Genomic DNA, 27,140 nt, shown 5'->3' on the forward strand with positions numbered 1-27,140 from the left:
CCATAGAGTTTTTTTTAAACAATTTATCCCACCATTAAACCAACTTAACAAGTTAAAAAATATTAGAAGAAAATACCCTCCTCTTTGTATAATAAAAGAATAAAAAATTTAGAGTGGGTCTTTTTCTTTTTAGTATTAAGACAAAAAATCAAAGTATTAATCTCTTTTTTATTGGCAATGTTATTAATATTGAAAAAAATATAAAGAAGGGGAGGGAGAGGAGGAGGGAGAGATAGAGAGAGAGCGCTCAATTTTTTTTTTTTCAAAAAAAATACAAATAAGAAAGAATTAAATATTTTTATTTTTTTAAATTTATTTTATTTTTCTATTTACCACCCAATTCTAATTTTAAAATAACACGATAATATTAGACTCTCTTTATTTTCTTTCTTTGTAAAATCTAATTTTCTATCTCTTTCTTTCCTATCTCTTTTTCTTTTTCTAGTATTAATAAGTGTGTAAGAAGAAATTTGAGAAAACCTTTTTATTTTTATGTTTTCCGAGCTCTTAAAATGAAAATGAAAGGAAGAATAACCATTTCAATTTTTCATTTTTAATTATATATAAAAATGGGTAAATACATTTAAAATTTTTTTACCATACTGGTTAGATTAATAATGAGGTAAAATGCCTAGAAAATAATGTTAGGGATTAAAGTGATTATATTACTATAATTTAAAAGGATAAAGTGATAATAATAATGTAGTAATGCTATAGAATAAAAAGGTACTTTTGTTCAAAATTTCTTAACACGTTGAATTGAATTATCTATGGAATAAAATGACTAAAAGATAATGTCAAGAAATAAACCGATAGTAGTGACTAAAAAATTATGTTAAAGAATAAACTGATATGATAATAGTAATAGTGTAATACAGTTCAAAATGATAAAGTGGTAATAAGCCCATAAAGAAATTTTTCTTTACCAAATTTCATACTTCTACCACGTATAATATCCACAAATGAAGGGTCCTCCTCCAGCCCCCTTAAATAGACAAACAATCAATCAAAAGCTTCCAACAACTTCCATCAACTCCACGCATTTGATCACGTTCATCGGTCACTCTTCGCAGTCACGGTCTCGAGACTCTAAACTCTTCCAAGTTCCAAGAACTTCCATCCAACTCCAATAATATTCATTCACATTATTGATTACCACCGCACATCCCTCATGGGTATTTGTACCGTACTTCCACCTTTTCTCACTTCATCACTCAAAGAATAATACTTGATCAGGAGCTTTTCTGATACTCTATTATCTCAAAAGGGTCGTTGATTTTACCGCTGAATAAACTGTGTTTGTAGTGATTGTGGAGTTTGGAATGGATTCTATGCGTGTTTTGCACTGCTATTCTGTTCCTTTTTCATCTTGTTCTGGTTCAAATAGGAGAAGGCAATTCAAATTTGCTCAACAGCAGAGGAAGCTGGAGGGGCCGAAAAGCTTGCAGCTTTTGAAGTTCTTGAAGCCATCTTTGTTGATTTCAGGGGTCGATAGGAACTTCGGTTTCCCCATGGATAAAAGGTCGTCTAGAATTTTATCTGGGGTCTCTTCAGTTGAAACGAGCAGGTGATTTTGTACAGAAGTTTTTTTTGTTTTTTTTGTTTTGATTAATTTTGTTTATGTGTTTATTATTTTTCCTACTGGGTGCTTGGTACTTCTAAGCGTTAGGCATTTCCCTTTTTTTTGGGTAGAAATGAAGTGTTTATATCAGTTAAATTTCTGAATCAGAATCTTGCAAGTATAGCTGAATCCTTTTTCTTTTTGAGCTTTAGTAGGTAATGAATTTGAAGGATCAAAAAGGGTGGCAGCATTGTTATGAAATTGGTAAAAAAAAATTTATTCTTTTAATTGCTTTACTTTTTATTTTCTCTGAGATTTATTGGGATTTTGCACTGATTCTGTGGCTGCAAGAGGCAATTATATTGGCATTACATGTGTAATGGTATGTACTGCACTGGCTAGCCTTTGAGTCCACAAAAATATTTATGAAGGTGTCTTTATCTATGTTAATAACAAATTGAGTATCGTAAGGATGGTTGCCAATTAAATATTTTGATTACTGATATATCATAGAGGTGCCCGGGGAAAATGTGCAAAGCAACAAAGAAGCACTTGTTAAATATTTAGAACTGATTTTACAGGAAAGAAGAGAAGAAACAGAAGAAGACAAAGCAATCTAGGCAAGGCCAAGAAAAAGTGCTGATGAAAGTTTTGCTTAATCACCAAGTTGAATTTGGGGAGCACATTGCACTTTTGGGGTCAGCAAAAGAACTAGGCTCATGGAAGAAAGAATTAATGATGGATTGGACAGAAGATGGATGGGTTTGTGAATTGGAATTAAAAGGGGGTGAGCCTGTTGAGTGCAAATTTGTAATTGTGAGGAAGGACAAGCGTCGTGCCTGGGAGAGTGGGGATAATCGGGTATTAATGCTACCAGAAGGAGGAAGCTTCAAAACAGTTTTTCGTTGGGACAGGACAGGCGAAGCTGTGGAATTTCTGCCATTGGACTTGGAAAAGGAGGAGGAGGGAGGTGTTGGTGCAACTGGTAATGGTTCTGCAGTTGCTGATGATGTGGCTGACACAGAGATTGTGGCAAGTCCTCTCGTTGAACAATGGCAAGGGAAGGTTGTATCTTTTGTACGTTCAAAGGAGCAGCTCAACATTGAGAAGGAGCGGAAGTGGGATATATCTGGTCTTGAAGGAATTGCCCTAAAGTTGGTAGAAGGTGACAAGAATTCAAGGAACTGGTGGAGGAAGGTGAGACACTGGCAAATTCCCCTTTCCTGATAATATAACATTAATCTCTTTGCATATGTACATCCGTATATCGGCCTAATTCTAGTGCCTCTAGTTAGTGTGATCCATGTTATCCCTGCTTTTTTCATCTTGCTTTGAGTCTTGAGCTGGAAAAAGTTGATATTAAGTATCACTTTATCTATATTCTGAAAAGTTTCCGCAAGAGATGTTCTTTTCACATCTACAAGTGATAAGAAGGTAATTAGAGTATAATGCCAAATACACTGTAAATAGAATCGGAAAATAGGCAGTCAACTACTCAGACCAACTTTGTGAGATGTAAAGACTTCTCTGACACAACTTTGAGTAATCAATAAACATTGCACCTTTAGTTTTATCTAAAAAAGACAATATGGAGAGAAAATGTAATTTAGTCAATTTAAATTCTTGTAATTCCATTTTTATGCATCAAAAGACAAGAAATTATTTAAATTGAGGTTAAACTTGAAAAGGCAACTAAAAGTAAGTACTTTTCTAAGATGTCAGTAGTATCAAGAGCTTACTCGGGAGAAACAGCTAGTGAGAGTTTGTATTTAGTGCATTTTTTGTCTTTTTCTTTTTTGTTCCTTGGTTGTGAGAATTATTGAATGAAGAAGTGTATGACTATAGCGACACTACACATTGAAGAACATATTTTCATCAAAATATAATAAAATTTGATCAAAGAAAAAGGTAAATAGCACGTTTTTATATCCAAGACACCTTAGATTGGAATCTTGCTAATTGAGGGCATTTGTTTTTAGTTGAAGTTTCTCCCTCTTGTAGTATCTTCCTGCGTTCTCCTTCTTTTATTTGCATAAAAAGCTTTTTTGGGTCTGACACTGTTATTTGTGTTTCTTTACTTGCTATAGCTTGAAGTCGTCCGTGAAATTGTGGTTGGAAATATTGAGAGTGGGCATCGCTTGGAGGCTCTTGCATATTCAGCTATCTATTTGAAGGTGTTTTGATGTTTTATTTAGTAGTAGTTTCTTAGTCCAGTTGAATTTGTTTGTTGCTCTCTAATCTCACTATATGTATTCAGTGGATAAACACGGGGCAAATTCCTTGCATTGAAGATGGGGGTCATCATCGGCCTAATAGGCATGCTGAGATTTCCAGGCTTATATTTCGTGAACTAGAGAGGATTTCCTATGGGAAAGACACTTCTCCTCAGGTAGTTATAAACATTTCAGTGTATATCCTCCCAGATTTACGATGTTCATTTTTTGTCTAGCATAAGAGTACTTTTAATTGGGAACTAATATAGGATGATTAAACTCGCATTTAAAGCTCACTACTTTCTTATTCCTCTTGCTAAAGTGCTCAATAGTTTTGTAACTTTTGGTGAATCCTTAGTATTCTCTTATGGTTCTTATGTTATAGACCAGAGTAATTTGACACTTTATGCAAATCCTCATTTAATTTTTCTTTTTGTTACTCCCTATAAAATTCCTGCAGTATATCTATTTTACTGTTTGATTGCATTTTGCTTTTTTGCAACTTCCATTATACTTGATTACTATCTCTTGTACAATGTCTATAATCATGGGCAATATGTCAAGGAAGCAAGTTAAATGCTGCGGTTTGTGAGAGACACTTAGACATCATTTTCCAACTCTGACTTTAGAGTAACTTTCAATTGCTTCCTTTGGTGTTGCATATCAAACTACAAAACCTCTCGATGTTAATATCTCTTAACAGTTGTAAAAAGTTTGATGTTATCAGAAGTTCTCTTACTAGGACAATGGTGATGCAAAGCAACTGCAGTTAGTAATAACAGCCAAATGTTAAGAAACTGACTTTTCTATCGACATCCTTAATCTGAGAAGAATTTGAATTGTCAAATGGGAAAGGTCAGAAACAAGGGTTCTGGAACTGTTGTCGTTAGGGTAAACCCCACTGTTGGGAATCACGGTTAATCCTTATGATGTATAGTAAAGCTGTAAGAAATTGCTACTGCACCTGTATACTTATCTTTCCAACAGGAATACAGGCCAAAATTAGTTTTATTGTTGAGAAAGTTTCTATAATATTTCAAAAATTGAGCATGGGAATCTTATGCATGTTTGCTTTTTGGATCAAGGTGCTTGGTTAGTATTACATCTAAGATGAGGTTTCCATTTACTCTATATCATTCTAATGAGGATATTGGGTCGAATGATCAATGCCATGAGTATCTTCTAAAAAATTGTTGAATATTGAATTCAAATTCATATTTGGGCTTAGATTGAACTTGTTTTCTTGGAAATTTTTTAATTACTCAGAAGATGTTAATTTCTGGACATTGTTTCTGGAGTCTTGCTTGTATTTGTAATTGAACTGATGCTGCTGATTTAATCCTGTAACATGGGTAACAAGTACTGAAAGGAAAAACTTAAGCTAACTTCGTTGAGAATAACTTCTATGTTTATCCCCTTTTTCCTTCTATGTCAGTGAGGAGATGATATCTCTTCCTCTTGATTTGTCTTCTGTTCAGGTTTTGCATACTTGAGATTTTTTTTTCTTTTTTTCTTGTGATACTATTTTCCAAGTGGCATCTCATGCAGGAAATTCTTGTCATCCGCAAGATTCATGCATGTTTACCCTCTTTCAAGGCAGAATTCACCACATCTGTTCCTCTAACACGAATTAGGGATATTGCACATCGGAATGATATCCCTCATGAGCTCAAGGTATAGCTGAACTCTTCTGCTGTACTTTTCTAGTGCTTTTATTCTTTCCAATATTGGATTATTTTTTGATTCTCTGACTGCAATACAGCAAGAAATCAAGCATACAATACAAAACAAACTTCATCGAAATGCTGGTCCTGAAGATCTGGTTGCCACAGAAGTGATGCTTGAGAAAGTTACGAAGAACCCTGGAGAGTACAATGAAGCATTTGTCGAACAATTTAAGATCTTCCATCGTGAGCTCAAAGATTTCTTTAATGCTGGAAGGTCTGGTATATGTCACAAATTACACAGGACAATCTTCTAGCATAATATGTTCTGCTTTGATGATGTTTAGCTATATCTTGTCTTGTCTCTTTCATCTTTTCCAAAATATAGATTAGATTATGAACTGCAGTAATAATCCTTTGCCTAAATGAGTAAGAAACCTCTATGCCAAAGACATTGTCACCTTTGCTTTTGCACAAAGTTTAAGTAGACTTTTTGGATGTGGAAAGATAATGTGATTGGAATGCCTCAATGGGCTAGTGTTATGGAGTGCATGTTATATTCAGTATCCAAAATTGTTCATCAAGTCTTTCATACTAATAAGTGTTCTTTGCCTTTCTAAATTTCTATGTAGCCAAGTCTTAAGTTGTGGTTTCAAGTAAATCCAAGCCTGACCATTAGATTTGGTACCCAATACTGTGCACAAACTGGTGAACCCTTTCTCTTTTAAACTTTGATCTATATCGTGGAAACTTCTTGTGGTTGTGGTTCTTGAGTATAGCTCAACCTGACCATCAACCTTGGTGTATATTACTTTTGTTTGAAGGAGTGCAACTAATTGAAATTTTTTTCTTTATGCTGTAGACATTGATCAAATCCATTGAGAATTAGTATATGAGAATGCAAATAGCAAATGAAACAGAAAATGATATGAAAAAGCAATTGCTAAGGAAAAAGTGTGAGAGCGGAAAAAGGAAGGTTTTAATGCTACTGTGGCAGCCACTGCACAACCGAATGATTTGCTTTCAATTCATTCTTGATTTACTGAAGGAAAAACCATCTCATTTCTTTTCGTTTTGTGAGAAAGGGGGTTTGGGAAAGTTTGTGGAGAAGCCTTCCTGTTTACATCACAATATTTCTACAGCCTGTTGTATTTGGTCTTTTAGGAGTTGGTTTTATGCTCTGCTGAAAAAAAACTTTGTTAAAGTGAAATAATCTTGGTTTACAAAAACAGATTTAGTTGAAGCTTCCTGTATTTAATGTTTTGAAATTATTTTAAGAGGGCGCTTGTTTTTATCAGCTTCCTTTATTGTAATTCAAGCTGAAGTTTAAAGTGTGCTTGTAATGTTCCAGTCTCGAAGAACAGCTGGATGCTATCAAGGAATCACTGGATGAAAAAGGTTTATCAACTCTGTCAAACTTTATTGAGTCAAAGAAGGTACTTCTTTTTATACTTCATAAGCATTTACATATTACATTTATGAATTTTTCTGGTAGGATTTGACAACTATTTAGACTTTGTACATGAATGTTACATGATGAAAACCAATCATTGACTATTAGCAATAAGTCTTATTAATGCATGAGAGGAGTGTGTTTATAGTGTGTTTATTGTAAACGAGTTATTATATTCTGTTTTATCTGTGTTTTTCTTGGTATCGATGTGTAGATGGCAAAGAGAGAGTTCAACACCCTACTAATCCAGTAATTCTTTTTAGCTGGTCCGATGTAGTCAGAAGTTGTTTCATGAATTAGAACTGGTTTATGACCTATTGAGGATAGGAAACTGATTAAGTGCAAAATCATAACCTCGAAAAAATGGGTTTTTTTTTTTTTTTTGCTGACATGCAACTCTCCTTAAGATACCGATTTCATCTTTGTTGCTTAAGAAGTACGAAGACTATTTATTAGAAGAGAAAGAAAAAATAAAATTACCAGTGTTTCTGGAATGTGTGAACGTATGTAATCCATAATGTCTGTTGCTTCAACTATATACTCAGTTTATGGCAATTGAAGAGTTTATGTGTCTTGACTTTTGAGAAGTTCAGTACTTTGTGAAATGTCCTTCCTTTGAAAGGCATTAAGAACAGAATATGAAGATGTTAGGAATTGCGGTTTGGAATTATGACTTAATTATTGAGAAAGAGTACCTGTCCAACATATGATTGGAGTAAAACGTTTGCATTTATTTCTTTGCTTCTAGGGCTTGGATAATTTAAATGAAACAAGTAATGTTTCAGACAATGATGTGGTGGGACTGTTGGTCCAAACAATTCATTCTCTAAACAGCATTCGTGAAGTGATAGTAAAGGGTCTTAAAAGTGGTCTTCGAAATGATGCTCCTGATGCTGCAATAGCAATGCGCCAAAAGGTAAGATTACTTCGCATTTTTGTTTCTTTTTAGTCACTAGGAAAAATTTAACAGAAGTTGATCCTCTAAACTCCACAATTGATCTTGTTTTGTTAGTGGCGTCTTTCTGAAATCGGGCTTGAAGACTATGCTTTTGTTCTTTTAAGCAGGTGAACCTACTTTTCTTGCGTATTCTAGACTATCTATTCCTCTGCTAAAACTATGGTAATAAATTTGATATTCTTATAATATTTTCCACAATGCAATACTGGGGACATTTGCTGCTAATAAATTTGAAAGACAAGGCTAAGTTGATTGTTTGTACTTACTTATTTTCCTCCTAATCTGATAAGAAAAAGTGCCTTTGGAATTCATCTTTTTAGGAGCTGAAGTTCTGGGTTGGTTTCTGAAAATCATGTTCTTGCTTCTAGTGGTTGGTTTATGATTTTATTGAAATTCTTAGATATTGAGTACTTTGTCAAACCAAATTGTACGTTGCATTTCTTACATTCATTTGAGTCCTTTGTCTTTTGAGACTCTGTACGACTGTCTTGTGAGAAGATGCAGAGATATAGCTATCCATTACAAATTTTTTTATTTTATTAGGGACTTCTACCTGTCATGTACATTTACCTATACTGTTGGCTGATTGTGTTTGGGTCTTCGATTTATCCACTGAGGTGCATCCCTTTCTCTTTCCCATTTCAATTTTCTGTCCCAAGATTTCCACAATAAGCCATATTATCGCAATTTCAGTTTCTTGTTCCTTTGGGGTAATGCATGGAATCCTACTTGTTGCTTTTACGAGGTATTCATAGTAGAAAGTGCAGTATTTCCCACGTGACATCCTCATACTGCATGATAATCAGATTAAAAGATAAGTAAAATCTGGAAGATTATCAAATTAATTGGTCTAGCCCGTTTTCGTTGGATAAAGGAAAGAAGTGTAAATTGACAGGTGATATTGGATTACATCTAAAGAAAAAGGTCCTTGTCTAAAAGTTTATGGCTATATATAACTCTTTCTCCACACAATGAAGTGGAAAGGAGACATCACATTGCCTGCTCTAGATGAACATGTGCTAACTGCAGTTGTATAAATAATTGCGAGCAAAATATAATATTTAGAATTATGGTTGATGCAATAAACAAAGTTATAAAGTGCTATAAATTTTGCACAAGAACTTTTGTAAACTGTCTTTTGTTTCTTCACCATGTAAGGGAGGTGTACCAACACCAATTCTAAAGAAGGAAAACTCAGTTTTCTGTAATATTCTTCATCTCATCCTTCCGAGGATTGTTTGTTGGGTTGTCCCTATGCTTGTATCATTGCGTTCACACTGGCAAAAATGTGACAGTCATTTAAATTTGTTTGGTGCACCATTCATTTTGAAAAATCCTTCTTCAAATTGTTGTCATGGTGATACGTTTGAATTCATTTTTGCTTGTGCATTTGAACCTTTTATTTTGAAAATTGATGATTGGAATCGATGGAAGGAAAACACTCATAATAAGCAGTGCAAACCTTGAGAAAATTCTGATTTTAAGCTCTTATTTGGTATTAGTGTCTGGCATGCTGTATAATTGATGATTTAAAAATCAGCCAAGAGGCAAAGCTTGTCAAATTCTTGGAACACACCAAAGCAAAGGACAAAGTTCTCAATAGCATCTACTCTATGTAAACCAAAAACAGACTCTTGTCCGATTTCTATTTCTTTTCGCCTTGATAGTTTGATCAAAACTTCTGGTTAAAATTTCAATTGGCGATAATGGGCAATGATTCTAATGATTGGTTTTCAGTCATCTTATGAAATTTTGAAAATGTTTGACTTTCATTGGAAACTTTTTGGTTCACAAACTACCATTGAGGTAGTTTTCACTCTGTGAATATGAAAATTTTGTGCTTTTCGAGTTAAGTAGACAACTAATTTAAGCTTGCGAAATGTCCTGTTTTAAATCCTGCAACTGCAGTGGATTCTCCATCTGTTGAAAGATAAATGTTTAGTGGATATGGTTTTAGGTATCTCAATGCACTTGAAAACTTGGGAGGAGCTCATCAACTTTCAAGGAACGTGGACTCTAACAATATCAGCTCTTGGAATGATCCACTTACAGTGCTATCTGTTGGTATCCATCAGCTGGGTCTTTCTGGTTGGAAGCCAGATGAATGTAGAGCAATTGGAAATGAACTCATGGCATGGAAAGCAAGAGGGCTTCCAGAAAGAGAAGGTAATTATTTCCATTAGGTTATTATTCTTTTCATACTTTTAAGTCCCTTGCTAAGAAACTTATGCTTATCTAATAAAGGTGGTGAAAATGGTAAGACTATTTGGGCATTGAGGCTTAAGGCAACTATTGATAGATGCAGAAGATTGGCTGATGAATATTCCGAGGCTGTCCTTCAGATATTTCCTCAGAAAGTCCAGGTAAAACTTAAATGGTGGTCTGCTGAAAATTCTGCACATTCTGATTTATTCTTCATATCCACTTGTTTCAGATAGTGCAAATAGTGTTGGTAGGATTTTAATCATGGTTTAATATATATTTCTCTGGTTTATAAGCTCTGTCCTGTTGTTCTAAATAAAAATGCTTGCCATGTTTTGGATGAGCTATGAGAACTTCACATGTGATGAAAGGGTTTAAATACTGGAATTTCTTGGTAGAGATATGGTTTTCCATTACTGTAAGAGTGTGGTGTAATTAGACTAATCTCTTAGACATAAAAAAAAAAGAGATTAATCTTTTAGGACTTTATTAAGTTCATGTCCTTGCAGATACTTGGAAAAGCATTGGGGATCCCTGAAAACAGCGTTAGAACGTACACAGAAGCTGAGATTCGTGCAGGGTATAATTGTGTTTGTTTTCCAATTGACCTTTGAATCATACTCTCATGCATGTTTCTTTGAATATATCTTGATCATTGTAATCAAACTTTTCGATCTAACATGTAAGTGTTAAATGTCATTTGCAGTGTAATTTTTCAGGTTTCAAAACTTTGTACTCTTCTTTCAAAAGCTGTTAGAAGCACTCTTGGTTCAGAGGGTTGGGATGTGCTTGTTCCTGGAGATGCCTCTGGTGTGCTGGTGCAGGTAGTTTAATTTATGCTGTTTAGATACTTCTGTTAGATACCATATTATTGGAGACCTAGGGAAGTTTGGAGAGGATTTGATATGACATGGTGCCAAGGTCATAGCAAGATACATGTTAGATGTCATTGGACTCCTGTTTAGAAGCACTGATGCCTGTTCTTTGTGGCAATTTTATGACTTTAGTACATATTTGAACAGCTCAAAGCAACAGGGTACTTCAGCTTTCTCAGATTATGAAATTATACTGTCTACGTTCTTTTAGATAAAAGGCAGTTGGCTGAGGATGAAATCTGTCAATTCATCTAGATAGTTTCTATAGATAAAGGGCCTATGGCATTGTGCTTCAGAATATATCTAGACGACTCCTACTGCTTCCTAAGCTGATCAAGCCAAAAGTTTTCTTCAGATGTTCTCTACATTTGATTTTAGATATTAAGTTGTTTCCATTGGCACCTCTGAAAAATTTTCAGATAAGCTTTTACTTTTCTGAAATGTTTAATGGATGCCTTTCATTTAAAAGTTTTAGCAACTTCTCTAAGGTGGGGAAAGAAGAATCTTTTAAGAACTAGAGCAAATATCTAAACCTTTTGTAATTATGGTGAATGACATTTTCCTGTCCAAAAGTTGACTTATGCAGAATTACATGTGCATATGGATGCAAAAAACTTAAATTAGTGCATAAGTGCATTTATGTTTGTTTTCATTCCTATCACTAAAAAATTGATTGCTTTGCACAATAATGGAGTTTCTAATTGTTGGTTAATATGGTTGGAATAGCGTTAATGTCTGATGTGGCTTTCATCATTCTTAAATAATAATATTGAGAAACTATGCCCTTAAACATATATTTTCGTAGTTAAAACTATTGAACATATCTTGATGTTTACTTGACATGGGAACATGCGTACGTATCCTTTTCAAGTATGTTTTCAGGTTCTCACAAACCTGCTATGCTCGGCATGATCAAAATTGTAAGATAGTCGCATGATTGTGCAAACTTATGGTGAGGGAACCCTAAATTATTAAAATAAAATATTTTGATCATATTTATTTACTGTGCAATGGATGCAAGCTGCGAGACTTGACCATCTTTGAGTTATCTGGATCCTATTTATGGTAAAGCAATACAATTGCTTTGAACAGTATCAGGGTAAAACACACTGCTCTTTCTACTGATGCAAGCCCTTCCATTACATGCTCGTTTTCTGCAGATCAGAGACTTGGTGATTTTGTGACAGCTTAATTTAAGAATCATTAGAAAATGTTCCAAGGAACACAAATAGATCACGATCGATGTCAATTTAGTTATCATTGTTTGATTCCTCTCGTAAATCTGTTATGATATGTTGCGTACATGCTGCTATTGATTGTTATCTCACCCATACTTGCATTAGGCAGAACCACCTGGTGTGCTTACACTTTGGGTTCCTTGTTACAACAAAGCTACGTGAAACAGGAATTAAGTAGGTCTTACATTTCCATTGTGAGGCTCATTCAGGAACCTGTTTGATCCCCAAAGACTGCTGATTATGCATACTTGTATGATAGCATAAAAAAGTAATTGCGCACACTAACATGCATTTGCATATACATGTACCAGTAATTGCAATATAGACATGGTGCTCTTTCCTAGTGGAGCTAAGATTAGGGAAATATTGTCTTGGTAACTGGTGAACTTGATATGACTCTCAGCTTCTATGCTTTGTGCACTATGCTCCTGGAACTGCATTGGAGAATGGAATCATTTTGTCTAATGAATGCTTCACCAAAGAAAGTCAACGCGTGATATGCATATGAACAAGACAAAATGGAGTTTCTTGTGTTTGTGCTGCTTTTGATGAGTAAAATATGTTTATTCTGACTAGTTTTATATTAGGTGGACAACATTGTCCCTGGGACACTGCCCTCATCAGTAGAAGGGCCTGTTATTCTTGTGGTTAACAGGGCTGATGGAGATGAAGAGGTTGGACAGTTCTTATATCACAATTGTTTACTCAAGTACTTATTGTTGCATCATCAATATAGATCAACTTATCCTCTGAATTATTGAACACGAAACATAAGTTTTGCATCATCTGACAGGTGACAGCTACTGGGAGTAACATAGCTGGGATTGTACTTTTGCAAGAGTTGCCTCATTTATCTCATCTAGGTGTAAGGGCCCGGCAAGTAAGTCTAAGATTCTCCCCTTTTCCTGTCTAGTTCATTCTTTGAGGTGAAATCTCATTTTAATTGCCTAGTGGATTACTTAATGAAAATGCAGGAGAAGGTTGTATTTGTGACGTGCGATGATGATGATAAGGTTACTGATATAAAAGATATGAATGGAAAATATGTCAGGTTAGCTTTAACTTTGTAGTCTCATCACACACAATTTGACTGTATTCATATGTATCTTTTTTGGCTTATAACATTATCTATCATGCGCATCATTTTGAAATGCATTCTTTTCATGTCACTGTTTCCTAAGATTTACTTTTTAATCTTCTTATAGGCTGGAGGCATCATCAGAGGGTGTCAAATTGTCTCCATCATCCAAGCAAAAAACTGGTGAATCTCCTGCTAAATCTTCTCCTCCTTTTTCATCCACTGTTGGAAGCACCTCAAACAGTGATTCTTCACAGATGAACATGGAGTCCAGCAAGGTAAAAAAGTTTTCTCCACTAATTTACCATCTGCTATGCCCATGTATTATCTTATAGCTATCAATTTTCTACTAGTATTAAAAGGTGGTGGTCCTTTTAGGTGCTAGCAAGTGGTGGCATTCTGCTACTGTCTGATGCAGATTTACAAAATTCTGGTGCAAAAGCTGCAACCTGTTCTCATCTAGCTTCCTTGTCAGCAGCTTCTGAGAAAGGTAGCAGTTGTTTTTCACAAAAATTTATGATGTTATTCTTCAGATTTAGTATGGTTTAGTTCAAAACTTTGTATCAATACCATTGGCTGCACCTCATGACTTGGGTTGTGTCCTTAGCCCTTTCTTTCTTTTCATATTCATTCTTCCACCCAGCCTTCTTGTCTTTTACTTCAGTGGCCTTCTTTTACTTGTCGTCTAATCTTCCTCCTCTTCTAAATTTTCCCCTTTTTTGAAGCTTTGAGGATCACTTTAACGGAGACTAACTTCAGTAGTCACCAAAAGTTTATTATGGATAGACCAAATTCTCAAGGATAACATGCTCGTGCCAACTTCCATGACAAAAACTTCTATCTTGTGCTCATTATTTAAATTTACAATAGTTCCATGAAAAGGAAAATTAGTTAAAATTAGCACACTGTGCATTAGTTGAGATGGTATAATGAAACACTAGATCAGGTTCTCCTTGGTGCCATCTTCAGATTAAAGCAGAGATTTGAGATTTGAGGTTTGAGGAAATGTTAGCATGGAGGAGTAAGTTTGCAGTCCCTGCACTCCATTTATATTCTCACGGAAAGGATGTAACCTTGCTATAAGTGGATGTCTTAGAAGGTTACTTTCCAGCTTTGCCCCTTTTAAAAACTCGAAGTACCCTATTTGCTGTACGCACAAGAGGACAAGCTGAGCTGTTCCATGGGAGGGGACAATGTTGGTGATTTTGACTAGCTTCCTAAAACTTTGTGTCATTGATGTGGATGACAAAAATAATGGAACATAGACAAGGAAATCACACACTAACAAATGAAAGAACGTTAAACACATGGTGTAGCATGATTTTGTCAGATGGATAAATTGCAGTAGAAAAGGTTAGCTAAAATTGGAATTACAGACTTTAATCAAAAGAAAACTGTTTGAGCTGGTCTGGGTCCTTTGGTGGCTAGCAATTGTTAAAGGAGTGAGAACTGATGATGTCATACCACCAATACTGGGGCAAATCTGATAATAGTTAGAGCAAGATCCATGGCAACCATTCAAAGAACTAAGGAAAGAGATTGTGGTTTGACAATTGGGCAGCCTTAAGTCAAGAGAACAGCAGAAAAATTAGTGATTTGCCAGTTCCTACTAGCTTAAAGAGGTAAAAAAAAGTAAAAATTCCATTCTATCTTGTTACTCATGTATTCTGTTCAATGCTAGAGGTCAAAACATGTAGGTGCCAATATACAGGATGGTATGCATGTGATATGAAGACCTCAAGGTTCTTTCCTCAAGTATATTGTTTAGTGAAGTTTATTCAAATTGGAACCCCTTATTCCCAAAAAGATGGTAGATATGCTGTGGCTGAGTTGCATTTGACATTGAGTTCTCATGCCAGCATATTGTGGGAAGTTGCATGGTGGTACTTTAGGTTTTCATCTTGAATTCTTATGCTTATATTAGGTGACATTGATGTTTGAATAACATCTCTGAAAATGACTCGGTCATCAGCAGTTTCATAGTGTATCATACTTGAAATACGACGTATGACTGAACTTATGGTTAAAACTAAGTATTACATACAACATAAGTTTGTTTCTTTTGTTGCTTTAAAGAGACTCCAACAAAAGGCATGATATGCTTCAAAATAGTAGTTTTGAAAGCTGGTTTCAAGGGAATTTTATTTTGCTAATATTCTTGCTGGCAACTCATTTAATGACAGTATACAGTGACCAAGGGGTATCAGCTGCATTTAAAGTTCCTGCTGGAGCAGTTATTCCTTTTGGTTCAATGGAGCTGGCATTAGAACAAAGCAAATCAACTGAAACTTTCAGGTCTCTCTTGGATCAGATAGAAACTGCTGAAATTCATGGTGAACTCGACAAACTCTGCAATGAACTACAAGAGCTGATTGCATCCCAGCAGCTCCCGAAAGGCATCATGGAAAGCTTAGGAAAAGTATTTTCAGCCAATGCACGATTATATGTGCGCTCCAGTGCCAATGTTGAGGACTTGGCTGGAATGTCTGCTGCTGGACTTTATGAGTCAATTCCAAATGTCAGTCTTTCAAATCCACTCATTTTTGGACGTGCCATTAGCCGTGTTTGGGCCTCATTATACACCCGTAGAGCAGTTTTGAGCCGTAAAGCTGCTGGTGTGCCTCAGAAGCAAGCAGCGATGGCTGTATTGGTGCAAGAAATGCTTTCACCAGTCTTGTCATTTGTGCTCCACACGCTGAACCCTACAGATCTTGATCGTAATTCTGTTGCAGCTGAGATTGCTCCTGGGCTTGGGGAAACTCTAGCATCTGGTACACGAGGCACTCCATGGCGTTTGTCTTCTGGGAAATTTGATGCCCTAGTATGCACATTAGCATTTGCTAACTTTAGTGAGGAATTGGTGGTTCGTGGTGCTGGGCCAGCTGATGGAGAAGTTTTCCATTTAACTGTAGATTACAGCCAAAAACCACTGACAGTTGATGCAGTTTTTAGGCAACAGCTTGGTCAGCAGCTTGGAGCTGTTGGGTATTTCCTGGAGCGCAAATTTGGTTGCCCCCAGGATGTTGAAGGATGTTTACTGGGAACGGACATATACATTGTGCAGACACGTCCTCAGCCCCAGTAAAAGCTAAACCTGTTACTTCCTGAGGGCTGTTGGAAATGAGTTGAGTCATAACCAAGTTATTACTCATGAGCTGGAGAGCCATTAACCCTCAGGTCTTTCCCAAGAGTTCAGTTGTCATAAAGCTCCTCAGGACATGGAAGTTTTTGGGAGAAAGGAACCATGAAAATGCTTCACACAGATTGGAGCTGTTATATACTGATTCTTGCAGAGGTGCAAAGCCTGTTAAAATGGTCATTCATCCTGAATAACGAAGCTAATGGCCAGATCCCTTCTCCATAGTGCTAGAGATTACCATTCTAAAAATTTCCCTTCCCCTGCCCAGGGGAGAACCAAAATATATATATATATATATATATATATATTGTAGCCATCCAGAATAATGGGGGAAGCTTTTGTCTTCCCTTCTAAGACGTACTTAGTTTCTCAAATGCTGTGCAATGTCTTTGTCCATGAGCAGTTGTCAGTAGTGACAGCAGAGAATCAAGCAGTGTGGCTAGATTGCCTTTCACCTTTTACTGTCTGTTTATCCTAATAATATGTTCAATGGCTGCGTGTACGTGCATGGTTCCTCAAGCATTCTTCGTTTCTTGAAAGCAGAGGGTAGAGCTTTTGAAAAGCATCCAAGAAACCAGATACTACTGACTGAGAAACCAGATATTCTGGTCTCCATACATTGTAATGGCCAACCAATGCCTTGTAAACCACCCCTAATAGAATTTCGAACTTTTTAATCATTCTCCAAACTTAGTCAGAGCTGTGGAATATTTAGAGGACATAACTGTTGGAAGCCAATGTTTAGTCCCATGTTTTCACGGATTTTTCTTACAAATATTTGCTACACCACAAATGATGAGATCAATTAGAAGACTATAGAGAAGAGGTATGCATAAATATAGACCAAATATATCAAAAAATAACAGATAATTTGCTTATACTGTCTTGCTATGGAATCCATATATATGTTTATTCAAGGGGGAAAAAAACTCGAGAACTAGATGCACCAAGTGAGATTCCTTTTTCACATATACTTGAGCAGACTCCCTCTTTTAAGTCTTATGCCCATCAAAACCCTACGACTCCTTTTTTGCTTAGCCTCCCATTTAAATCAAGAAATGTATGGAGTACAATCTTCCCAATTTAGCATATTCCGTGTAGCAACCGTACGAGGAGGAAAATAATACCACATAACCACCACATTTTTCCAAATACAAGAACCTTTATATATCATTCTCTTTTCCCCTTATTATACCAGCTTCCTACTCCTCCGCCTAACCCCTCTCTCCTCTTCTTTCTTCTCCTTGATGCCCTTTGTCTCCCTTGTTTCTTGCCAATTTTGCGAGCCAAAATTTGTGATCGTTAAATAACAAGAATGTCTGCCTCTGTTGAAACGCTTTCTCCATCCAAGCACAGCGCTAGAGTTAGTCCTTTCAATGAGAATGATGACCAAAGCAGGATGAAGAAGGGCATAAAAAATGAGCAGATCAAGCAAGAAGAAGCAGAGGAGAATGGAAGCAAAAGTGACGTTGATATTGATGAGCGAGAGAATGATGATCTTTCATTAAAATGTAATAAAGCATTACAAGTTTCTTCCTCGATGCCGCTAGAGAAGGACAAGGTTTAACTCATTCAACTCTTCATCCTAAATCTCTCCCTCTATTGTTCTCCAAATTCTTTGGTTGTTTTGATTATTTGACGTAAGAAAATTTTTCTGATTGCTTCAAATGAATCTTCTGTTATTGAAGAATAATGGGAGACATCTGCAGTCGTGGAAAGAACATCATCTTGCACAGATAAACATTCGTGGAGGTATTTCATCCACATATTTTCATCCTTACAATATTTACTCATGTATTATCAGGATTCATTCTGCAATCTCAATAACATCCGGATTCCTTTTACCATAAGCAATTACATTGGTGGCAATCTTGCAACCTGAGGAAAATCTCAAAGTCTACAGTTACAGTGCACCTATGTGTATCTTGAAAGTTTGGTTAAACAACTAATATGATGGGCTCAATTTACTGTGTTAATTGCAACGTATAGTGTAAAGTTTAATAATCATAGCAATCATGTATTTTTTTTTTCATCTAGTCATTTACTTGAGTTTTAAGGAAGCATTGATGCTATATTGAGGTTACTTTTACGTGCATAAACTACAATTGTTGAGAAACTTATCACCTCCAGTTTCAACCAGATACAACAGTAAGTCGAGTTCCAGAGGTGGAAATAAAAAGCATTTCGATCATGTGCCGGGGCCGGCCAGAAATTGTCTTGTCAGAGCCATTTGCTTCAAGTCCTAAGGCCTTGCTCTTCATCCTAAAAGAAGGAAGCCGATACCGCCTCAGATTCAACTTCATTGTTTCTAACAAGATTGTTACTGGCCTTAGATATGTAAATACTCTATGGAAAGCCGGAATGAGAGGTATAACAAATCTTCATCCTAAGAGGATTGATTAAAATTCCTCAAAGTGTTCATAATGTTATTGTGCTAATCAGTCTACAAATACTTCTTCTTGCAGTTGACAAGTCTGAAGTTTGTTTAGGATCATTCAGCCCAAAAGAAGAGCCTTATTCCTATGAATTAGAAGAAGATACAGCACCTTCCGGTATCTTTGTAAGGGGCTTGTATTGTGCAAGAACCAAGGTAATTCAATTTATGTATGGACTCAGAAACCTTTAATGAGACCCGGGAGAATTACATGCAAGCATGCTCTAGATTATTTTCTTATATAACTGGGATGCGAAATTCGAACACTGTACATTTATTGTTCATGTCAACATCCTCTTCGGTCTAAGGGTGTGTTTGATAAAATTGAAGTCTGAAATCTGAAATTTGAATCCATTAAATTATTGAATTGTTAAGTATTAAATCTAATACATTTGAGTGCATATTACATTCAATGATAAGTGAATAAGTTATCACTTAATTTTCGGAGCAAGTTTTGCCTAGAAAATTCAGTACCTATTAATTAATTCAGATATTCAATTTTGGTTATCTAACGGTCTGAATATGTTAAAGTCTGAATTTATTAAGTTTAAGTGCTGAATTGTCTTATCAAACAGGACCTAAATGAGATGGCAGTTGTTTCAGGCATTTATTGTTCATGTCAATATCCTTTCCGGTCTAAATGAGGTGCCTCTTGTTTCAGGTTATTGATGATCATCAGAATTGCTATTTGGATATCAAATACTACTTCGAAATTCAGAAGACTTGGCCCTCAGATTCTTGAGGTTATCTGCTCTTGCACGTATGATGTGCTTCATGGTAAAGAACAAAATCAACCCCAGATGATTAGTTGACTTGCACGAGGCCTGTTTCTTCCAATTTTGGAAGATACCATTGTCCTCTACGAGAATGGTCAATAAAGATGCAATCCACATTCTGAATGAAGGATGAAGGACCATCAAGCTCTGGCTAACATGTAATAAAATTCATGACATGATATTGCTTTTCATTAGCAAGATAATCCAATTTTAGTAGAATACTACCATAAGATCCCGAGATCAATAGTTTTTTCCCTCCTGCAGAATCATTCTGCCATGTATATAATTTACCCTTCTTCAACTCAATCGCAAGGAAATGCTACACTGGAGAGATTTTTTGTTTTTATTTTCGTTAATAAAAGACCATTAATCTTGGAGAAAGAAAACAGGAGAATGTGATAAGCAGGGAACAATCTGTCCTACAACCAGAATCAAAGTTTATTTGGATACTGATCACCTGCAGAAAGATCAATTGCTTCTGTCTATGATCACTATAGCTAATCAAGCGGCAAGCTTCCACTGGATCTAAACTGCTTTATGCTGAAACTGGCATGACCAAACTGAGAGGACTAAGACATGACTTGATGGATCTCTGTTTGCAGTGTTCCTGTCACACAGAGACACCGAACCCAGGATCCATCAGCCGGATTCATTAGAACATATTCCTTTCCTGTGAAACTTTACTCCCAAGCGTCACAAAGGCAAGGTATCTTGACAGTAACTTACAAAAGGTGACTAAAAACTCAAACATTACATTACAGTTCTGGTCCACAGCAATAAGAACGTTAATATCAAGATCTTAAATAAAATAATGAGCAACTCTTGCACCAAATACTTCAAAACTAAGATGTTCTTGGAATTTAGTACACCTTTAGCTCCAAGCTATCCGAAATCTGGTCTCGCCCTTCAGGTCTAATAACTCCAGCCCTCCCCTTCTTTGAAACAAAAGAGCTTATACTTGAATATGCAAGAAAAATATGAATATCGTCGGTTGGGCAACACGCACTCAATAAGTAGCATTTTTGTCCATTATCGGTTCATGCAAATGACACATGCATGTGTAGCAATTTTGGAAACTTTATAAACTCGCATGTAATTCCTGCAGATCATGAGAGAGAAGACTATTTACCGCTCATAATTAAGCACAAAATAGTAGATATTAGTCACTTTTCTTCGTAAAGAATAGAGAACATGGATGCTACAGGATGATCAAGTAAACCGACTCAGAAATTGTTTTTTTTTAAGAGGTTGTACAGATTACAATACTTGAAGATAGAAATTGTCACGGTGAAAGCATAAGAAGTACCATGTACTATCACTCGGTCATTTCACATCCCTGACTATGGAAACTAGCTCAATGACAGGGTAAATCTTAGAATAAGACAGCGAGGAATAAAAGAACAGAGCCCACCAATGACTAAGATTTGTGAGTCTGAACTAGCTGTCCTTTGGAGCAGCCATCAACTGAAGCCTTTCCTCTGGCTCGTGATTTGCCCTAGACGACCTCTCCTCCCTTAGCAGAGACTGTAAGTCACTACCATTTGCCAAACTGTTGAATTCAACTGCTTTGGAAGGCAAAGTGGGGTAACGACGTTGGCAGAATGTCATCAATCTTTTAATAGACTGCAAATACTTGCGTGTTGTTTCATCATTCATGATATGGGCCACACTATTGGTATAAATTTTCTCACGAGCTGAACGTTCATGAATACCAACCATAGTAACACCAATAGGCCAGGGTGCATTACCAATGGCCAATTTAATGTAGTGATCCATTGCAGCTAGATAGTCTCGCATCATGCAACAGTCAACAACCAGCATCAATGCTTGTTTTATATCATCAGGAAGAACCTATATCCATAAATGTTTGATGATCACAATATAGTAAAAGTGCAGTCATCAAGGAATATTGAAAGAACATAGAACATTTTTAGCTAATTTTCACCCGATGGATTGGAAATTTCCAGTAACAATTACTCCATATACAGACTGCAATGCCATCCCTCTGGATAGAGGGATTACATACACATTAGTAAGGCTAGCATTTATCAAATAAAATCATAAACAATATACATGGTCATGCCAAACTAAATTTTAAAATACTAATACAGGGACGTGCTGTATACTTTCTGTTTCACCAACCTTATCCCCTTCCCCACCAGCCAAAACAAGAACAGTCATGCAAGAATTTCTGAGAAAGAAATAAGGACAAAACAAGAATTTAATGCATGAAAACAGCAGCCCAGAAAGGCAAACGGCTAGAATGGGAAACTAAAAAGGCAGAGGCTCTGAAGAGATTGATCTAGCACTATAACATTCAATATGTTCAAAAGTGCAGCTGGCCTATTGCACCCACACTGAGTTTCTCTGCTTTTAAGAAAACCTGTTGATCATTCTCAACTGAGTCCTGTTAATCAAAATTTGACATGTTAATTACTAGTCACAACATAAGTGATAACAGACCTTTGTCTTTTACAGACAATGGCAGATATATTGTTTTTCTACATCATTTACTCTTACAATGGATTTGAATTTTCAGTCAGTATGGTAAGCACTAGAGGCAGGTAAGTGACTAATCGAATCAAGCCCATGAAGTAAACAATCATCAGCAACTAATAACTACTAAGCACGTTCTAAGACATCTTTGTCAAGATGGTTGGAAAAGCTTGCCATCAAAGAACTAGTTAGTTTATTATGCATCTTAAGTTATCCATCATATAAAACACAAAGACAACCAAAAGAAATCTCCACAGAATAACAAAACATATCAGCCTCTCTTGGCTCCATACAAGAGTGCTCAAGGCAGTTGTCTCTTAATGTAAGCCGACTGGGGTTTGTTAATATTAAAGAGTGTATCCTTCCAATGGTTTAATCAAGCAAACAATAGAAGACGAAAAGGCACAAAACGTAGGTTCCAAACATAACAACACCTGCAAAGCTTCAACTACAAAATACACAATATAATTACTCCAATGAACAAATTGAACAAATATTGACAGTGTAAAGGAAGAAAAGCATCAAACTCACCTTTTTTCTGCAAAACTTGAACAACGGATTCAAGTACCTAGCACACTGCTTAAAAGTAGCAACCATTGACTTGCCCTTGGCCGTCCTCTTCTCTGCCTCGCCCATCTCATCAAGCTCCTGGTTCCATTCATTCAGCAACTTCTTGAAAAACACCAAAATCTTATCCTCCTCGCACAATTCCTCAAAATTTGTCTTCATTCTCTTCAAATCCTTGTCATGATCTGCACCAGAGGACGCCTCATCCCCACTCAAATCGTCATCTCCTCCTCCCCCTTCCTTGTCCTCATTCGCATCCTGAGTCGCCTTCCTCTTCCTATCACTCAGAATTCCATTCCTCTGCCGCTTCTTCAACTCGACAATATCACGCAAGAAGTCATTTGTCTGCCCATCCGTCATATCAGTATCATCAACTTCAAATAATCCTGCTTTCAGCACAAATCTTAACCGATCAAGCCGCGCCTCATCATCCTCACCAAAGAGAGTCACGGGTTGCTTGAGAAAACGAAGGCGGCGGATAACCTCTTGCCTCGGGAGATTGAGCTCGTCTATTTTTTGCTCGTCAGTTAAGGCTTTAGAGGATTCAGGGATCTCGGATTTTGTGTCACGGTTTGAGGATGAGCTGTTGGATTTGGAGCCCTCATTTTGCTCCTTCTGCTGCTTCTGACGGAGGGCTTTAGCTTCTGCTTCGCGCTTCTCTTCCTCTCGGAGTTTCTGCAGCCGTTTTTGTTCTATTTCTGATCTCTTAAAGAACTTTTTCCCGCCTGTTTCTTCAGCTAAACTCTGGCGCTTTTTCAGTAACTCCTGCTTCAGTATGTCCATTAATTACCCCCCAAACCAAATGCTTTTAGGCTGCTTTTGATATCATGAAAATGGCATTGAATTAGAACACAATACCCAACCAAATTTTTTTATTTCCTTCTGTTATTGACAACACAAATATAGATAAAAAAAACATTCTTGGTAACAAATATGGAATTGAATCTATAAACCCATTAGCAGTCTCTCCATTGATGAAAAAGGTATCCATAAACAGTTTAGTTCACAAGTATCAAAGTGACAATCATGGTTCAAAAGAGCGGCCGAGTCGGCCGAGTCAACCCGTATCGACTCATGAACGGAGGCTTACACCATGATTTTAAGAGGCTTTTAGGGTATAAAATTTTTAAAAATACTCCATAATTAAAAAAATAAAAACTTACCCGTGTCCAATTGATGAGAAATTGTACAGGAAGACAGAAATAACAGATCAATCTTTAACCCAAAATTCTCTGTTTGGAGACTCTTTCACTAAACAGCAAGTGGGTGGCAGAGATTCAAGAGAAGGAGAAGGAAAAATAAAAGGGCGAGGCGAAGAAGACGAGGAGGCTTTCATATACTAATATTATATGCAGGCGTGGCGGTGAAATTTGGAGAGGAAAGGGAGGAAAGAAGAATGAAAGGCGGACTCGGGGAAGGAGATGGCTACGGAGGAAAAGAAGCAATCGCCCCTTTTATAGAAATATCACCTGGCGCCTTTAAACTTTGGAAAATCTCATTTGGCTCCTGGATATTTTTTTTCTAACTTTTACAACCCACTTCAAAATATAATAGTGTTTTTTTTTTTGAAAAAAAAAGAGAGAATATAATCTCATTGTAAATTTACCCTTTTCTTGTAGACTTTTAATTGTCACAGCACATTAATTTTATTTCTTAATTTTGATAAACTTGGTCGATGTGGTTCTTTAATTGAAATTAAAAAATTGATAATAGAGTTGAAAGAACTTTTAGTAGTTTTTATTTAATCAGTTTGGACAAGAAATATTAAGATATTTAAAATTCTAAATAAATTATAATAATCATAAAAATAACTTATTTTTTATAATAATAATAATAACTTTTGTACCAACTTGAGAACATCACAACAAGTTTATATAAAATTCTAAATAAATTATAATAATCATAAAAATAACTTATTTTTTATAATAATAATAATAACTTTTGTACCAACTTGAGAACATCACAACAAGTTTATATATACTAATTTTTAGTATTTTTTTAGTGAAAATTATGAACAACGGATATTCCGCATGTTTATCAGGAAAATAATTTCTTCTCTAACAAAAAAAATAAAAAAAATTTTAATCAGTTGATAATATTAGATTAGCACTTTGATTAGAAAAAACGACATAATAACTCAATAAAGAAGGAGAAAACCTCTTACTAGGAAATTGTCGTTGCATGATCAGATTTGGGGATTAGGTTTTACTTTATGATAATCGATTTACAATTTCCTTGTGAACCGAGTGACTTTCGAGGGACTGAGATCGGTCGCCAATAAATCGCCGATTTCAACAAGTGTGGCGAGGAATTCAATTTTGGCTTCGGATTCTCCTCTATTCTATTTCCTTTGGTAGATTCTTGTTGATGTGTCAGTTAAGTTGTGTCGTTTTGATAAATAGTGTATCAAGACGTTGTCGTTTTGGTTAGTATTTGTAAATACGCGTGGCAGTCGAATGTGTTAGTTGGTTTGCCACGTCACATCGATAGTATTCTATCCATTTCTTGAATCCACGAAGAGTGTTTTCAAATTTATCACTTTCTCTTAGACATTTCAATCCATTTCTTGAAATAATTTGTGGACGTTATCGTATTTGAACTTCATTAAGAGAACATTAAGTTTCTCTTTAAAAAATAGAGCGCATTTTAATTGCTATTTTCTGGAGTTTTGATTAAAAAAAGTATTATAGCAATTTAATGTATGTAAAAAAAAAGTGTTTAGATCTAGAGATATCAAAATGGATAATTCGAACAAGTTTAGGCGAGTCATAATTGAACAATGAATATAATTAAATCAACTCATTTATGTCTATTTAAATAAATGAACATAAATAAGCCAAGTAACAAACCCTCCAACTTCTTTCTACTGCTCCTCTTTTTCAACTTCTCTCTACTGCTCCTTTTCTTTCCTGACGAATCTCCCTCCCATAGGTTATGTTTTTGTTATTTTCCTAATAAAATCTCTCCCAAATTTTCTTAATGAGAGATCTCTGTTTCTTTTAGGGTTTCTAGTGAAAATTTTTGTTCTCCTAGGAATTCTTAGTGAGATTTTATGCTATTTTCCCTTGTTTTGTTGTTTAAATTTGAATTTATTTCAAATTTGGTTGCCAGATATGAATTTATTTCAGATTTGGGTCACCATCGGCAGATCTCATTATCTTTATTGGAACTTATAACCATTGATTAGCAGATCTGATGATTGCAACATGCACAAAGTGAAGGATAATGATTTATTCAACAAGAAAATGATTTTAAAATTGATGATACTTTTTAGATCTGTTTTTAATTTTTCAAGTCTTTTTATCTACTATTAGGGCAACGATGTATGTCATTCGTGCTGGATGATTTCTAGTCGTTAATGAAATATGTTTTGTTATCAAAGAATAAACATATAAATGAACACAAATGGATACTCATTTATGCTCATTTAATAGATAGATATGAGTATACTCAATTATCCATTTATAAATCACTTAGAATTCTAGTTATTTTTTTTATTTCTTCGAATGTTGTTTTACAAGAAATAATATTTAATTGTTACTAGATTGATAAAAATTCAAATTTATTTACTTAACACTCACTAAAAATTGAATTTAAATGTATAATTATTTTTAAACAGGTATAAATGAACTAGTCGAATCAACCCACTACCCACCAATTAAATGTATTTAATTGAGTACCCATTTGAACCAATTAAAAATAAATGGACGGATTTAGATGAATTATTAGTGAGCGAATATGGGCAAATCAACATAATTAGATTGTGATTGACACCTTTAATTAGATCTAATCATGACTAGCAAAAGTGGCATCCAGCAGATCTAAATTATGGCTATCAAGTAAAGCAACATGTGTAACCAGAAATTAGCTTCCAACCTCAAGCTTCAAGCTCAAAGACTACAACAATTAACTGAAAGAAAACAATTCGATAACCATAATACAATAGACATTAAAGCACGAAACTATCAGCAGCTATGCTTAATCCGACTGCACAACACTCAAACCAAGACAATCTTATTAATAAACTCCATTTCATTTGTTAAGTAAACTTACAGCAATACCACGTAGATTAGGACTGTCAATGAGATCAAACTGACCCAAAGTCCACCCATTCAATCAGAAAAAAGTTCACTGAATCTAAGTTTTAATTGGGTCGGACAGAGCTTAAATCTAAATATTAAACTCAAACTAAATGTGAACCAAAATTGGACCATAGTAGATTCAAATTCAATTAAAGCTCGATCCATATATGAGTATAATTAAATATGTAATATATATAATTTCTATAATTTAAAATTATACATATTACAACATCAAATGCTAATAAAATGCTAATAATTTATATATAAATTTGTATTAATAATAATTATAAAATATAGATTATATATAATTATGTATTTAATTATAAGTTTGGGTCAAGCCTGATTTAAACTCAAATCTCATATAATAGAGTGAGATAAGCTTGAAACTTTGTAAAAATTCAAAT

The 27,140-nt window shown here is 35.4% G+C and overlaps 3 protein-coding genes across 5 annotated transcripts; 2 read left to right on the forward strand and 1 right to left on the reverse strand.

Annotated features, from left to right (window-relative positions):
• The first annotated feature begins 1,062 nt into the window (after window positions 1-1,062).
• LOC113734602 (phosphoglucan, water dikinase, chloroplastic) lies at window positions 1,063-16,883 on the forward strand. Of its 2 annotated transcripts, none has more exons than XM_027261202.2 (19): window positions 1,063-1,567; window positions 2,143-2,758; window positions 3,649-3,735; window positions 3,819-3,950; window positions 5,323-5,448; window positions 5,537-5,715; window positions 6,790-6,874; window positions 7,640-7,807; window positions 7,904-7,956; window positions 9,807-10,015; window positions 10,094-10,212; window positions 10,561-10,631; window positions 10,758-10,875; window positions 12,752-12,838; window positions 12,958-13,044; window positions 13,139-13,215; window positions 13,370-13,520; window positions 13,621-13,732; window positions 15,426-16,883. In XM_027261202.2, the coding sequence occupies exons 1-19, from the start codon at window positions 1,323-1,325 to the stop codon at window positions 16,325-16,327; spliced, it is 3,624 nt and encodes a 1,207-aa protein (XP_027117003.1). In that variant the 5' UTR covers window positions 1,063-1,322; the 3' UTR covers window positions 16,328-16,883. The 2 variants fall into 2 exon arrangements, with proteins under 2 accessions (XP_027117003.1, XP_071938353.1); XM_072082252.1 differs by having other exon boundaries at window positions 1,178-1,567; window positions 5,308-5,448; window positions 15,426-16,493.
• A 663-nt stretch (window positions 16,884-17,546) lies between these two features.
• Window positions 17,547-19,922, forward strand: LOC113736085 (rho GDP-dissociation inhibitor 1-like). Its single transcript, XM_027263025.2, has 5 exons — window positions 17,547-17,942; window positions 18,070-18,133; window positions 18,522-18,749; window positions 18,847-18,971; window positions 19,477-19,922. Exons 1-5 carry the CDS (start codon window positions 17,697-17,699, stop codon window positions 19,555-19,557), a joined length of 744 nt encoding a protein of 247 aa, XP_027118826.1. The 5' UTR covers window positions 17,547-17,696; the 3' UTR covers window positions 19,558-19,922.
• Window positions 19,923-20,797: 875 nt separating this feature from the next.
• Window positions 20,798-24,063, reverse strand: LOC113734603 (uncharacterized). 2 transcript variants are annotated; one of them, XM_027261204.2, is made up of 3 exons: window positions 23,818-24,063; window positions 22,619-23,470; window positions 20,798-21,442 (listed from the first exon to the last, which is right to left on the reverse strand). In XM_027261204.2, the coding sequence occupies exons 2-3, from the start codon at window positions 23,435-23,437 to the stop codon at window positions 21,029-21,031; spliced, it is 1,233 nt and encodes a 410-aa protein (XP_027117005.1). In that variant the 5' UTR covers window positions 23,438-23,470; window positions 23,818-24,063; the 3' UTR covers window positions 20,798-21,028. The 2 variants fall into 2 exon arrangements, with proteins under 2 accessions (XP_027117005.1, XP_027117004.1); XM_027261203.2 differs by having other exon boundaries at window positions 22,619-23,467; window positions 23,818-24,045.
• Window positions 24,064-27,140: the final 3,077 nt, after the last annotated feature.

Source organism: Coffea arabica, chromosome 3c (genome assembly GCF_036785885.1).
Source record: "Coffea arabica cultivar ET-39 chromosome 3c, Coffea Arabica ET-39 HiFi, whole genome shotgun sequence".
In the NCBI taxonomy this organism is placed as follows: domain Eukaryota; kingdom Viridiplantae; phylum Streptophyta; class Magnoliopsida; order Gentianales; family Rubiaceae; genus Coffea; species Coffea arabica.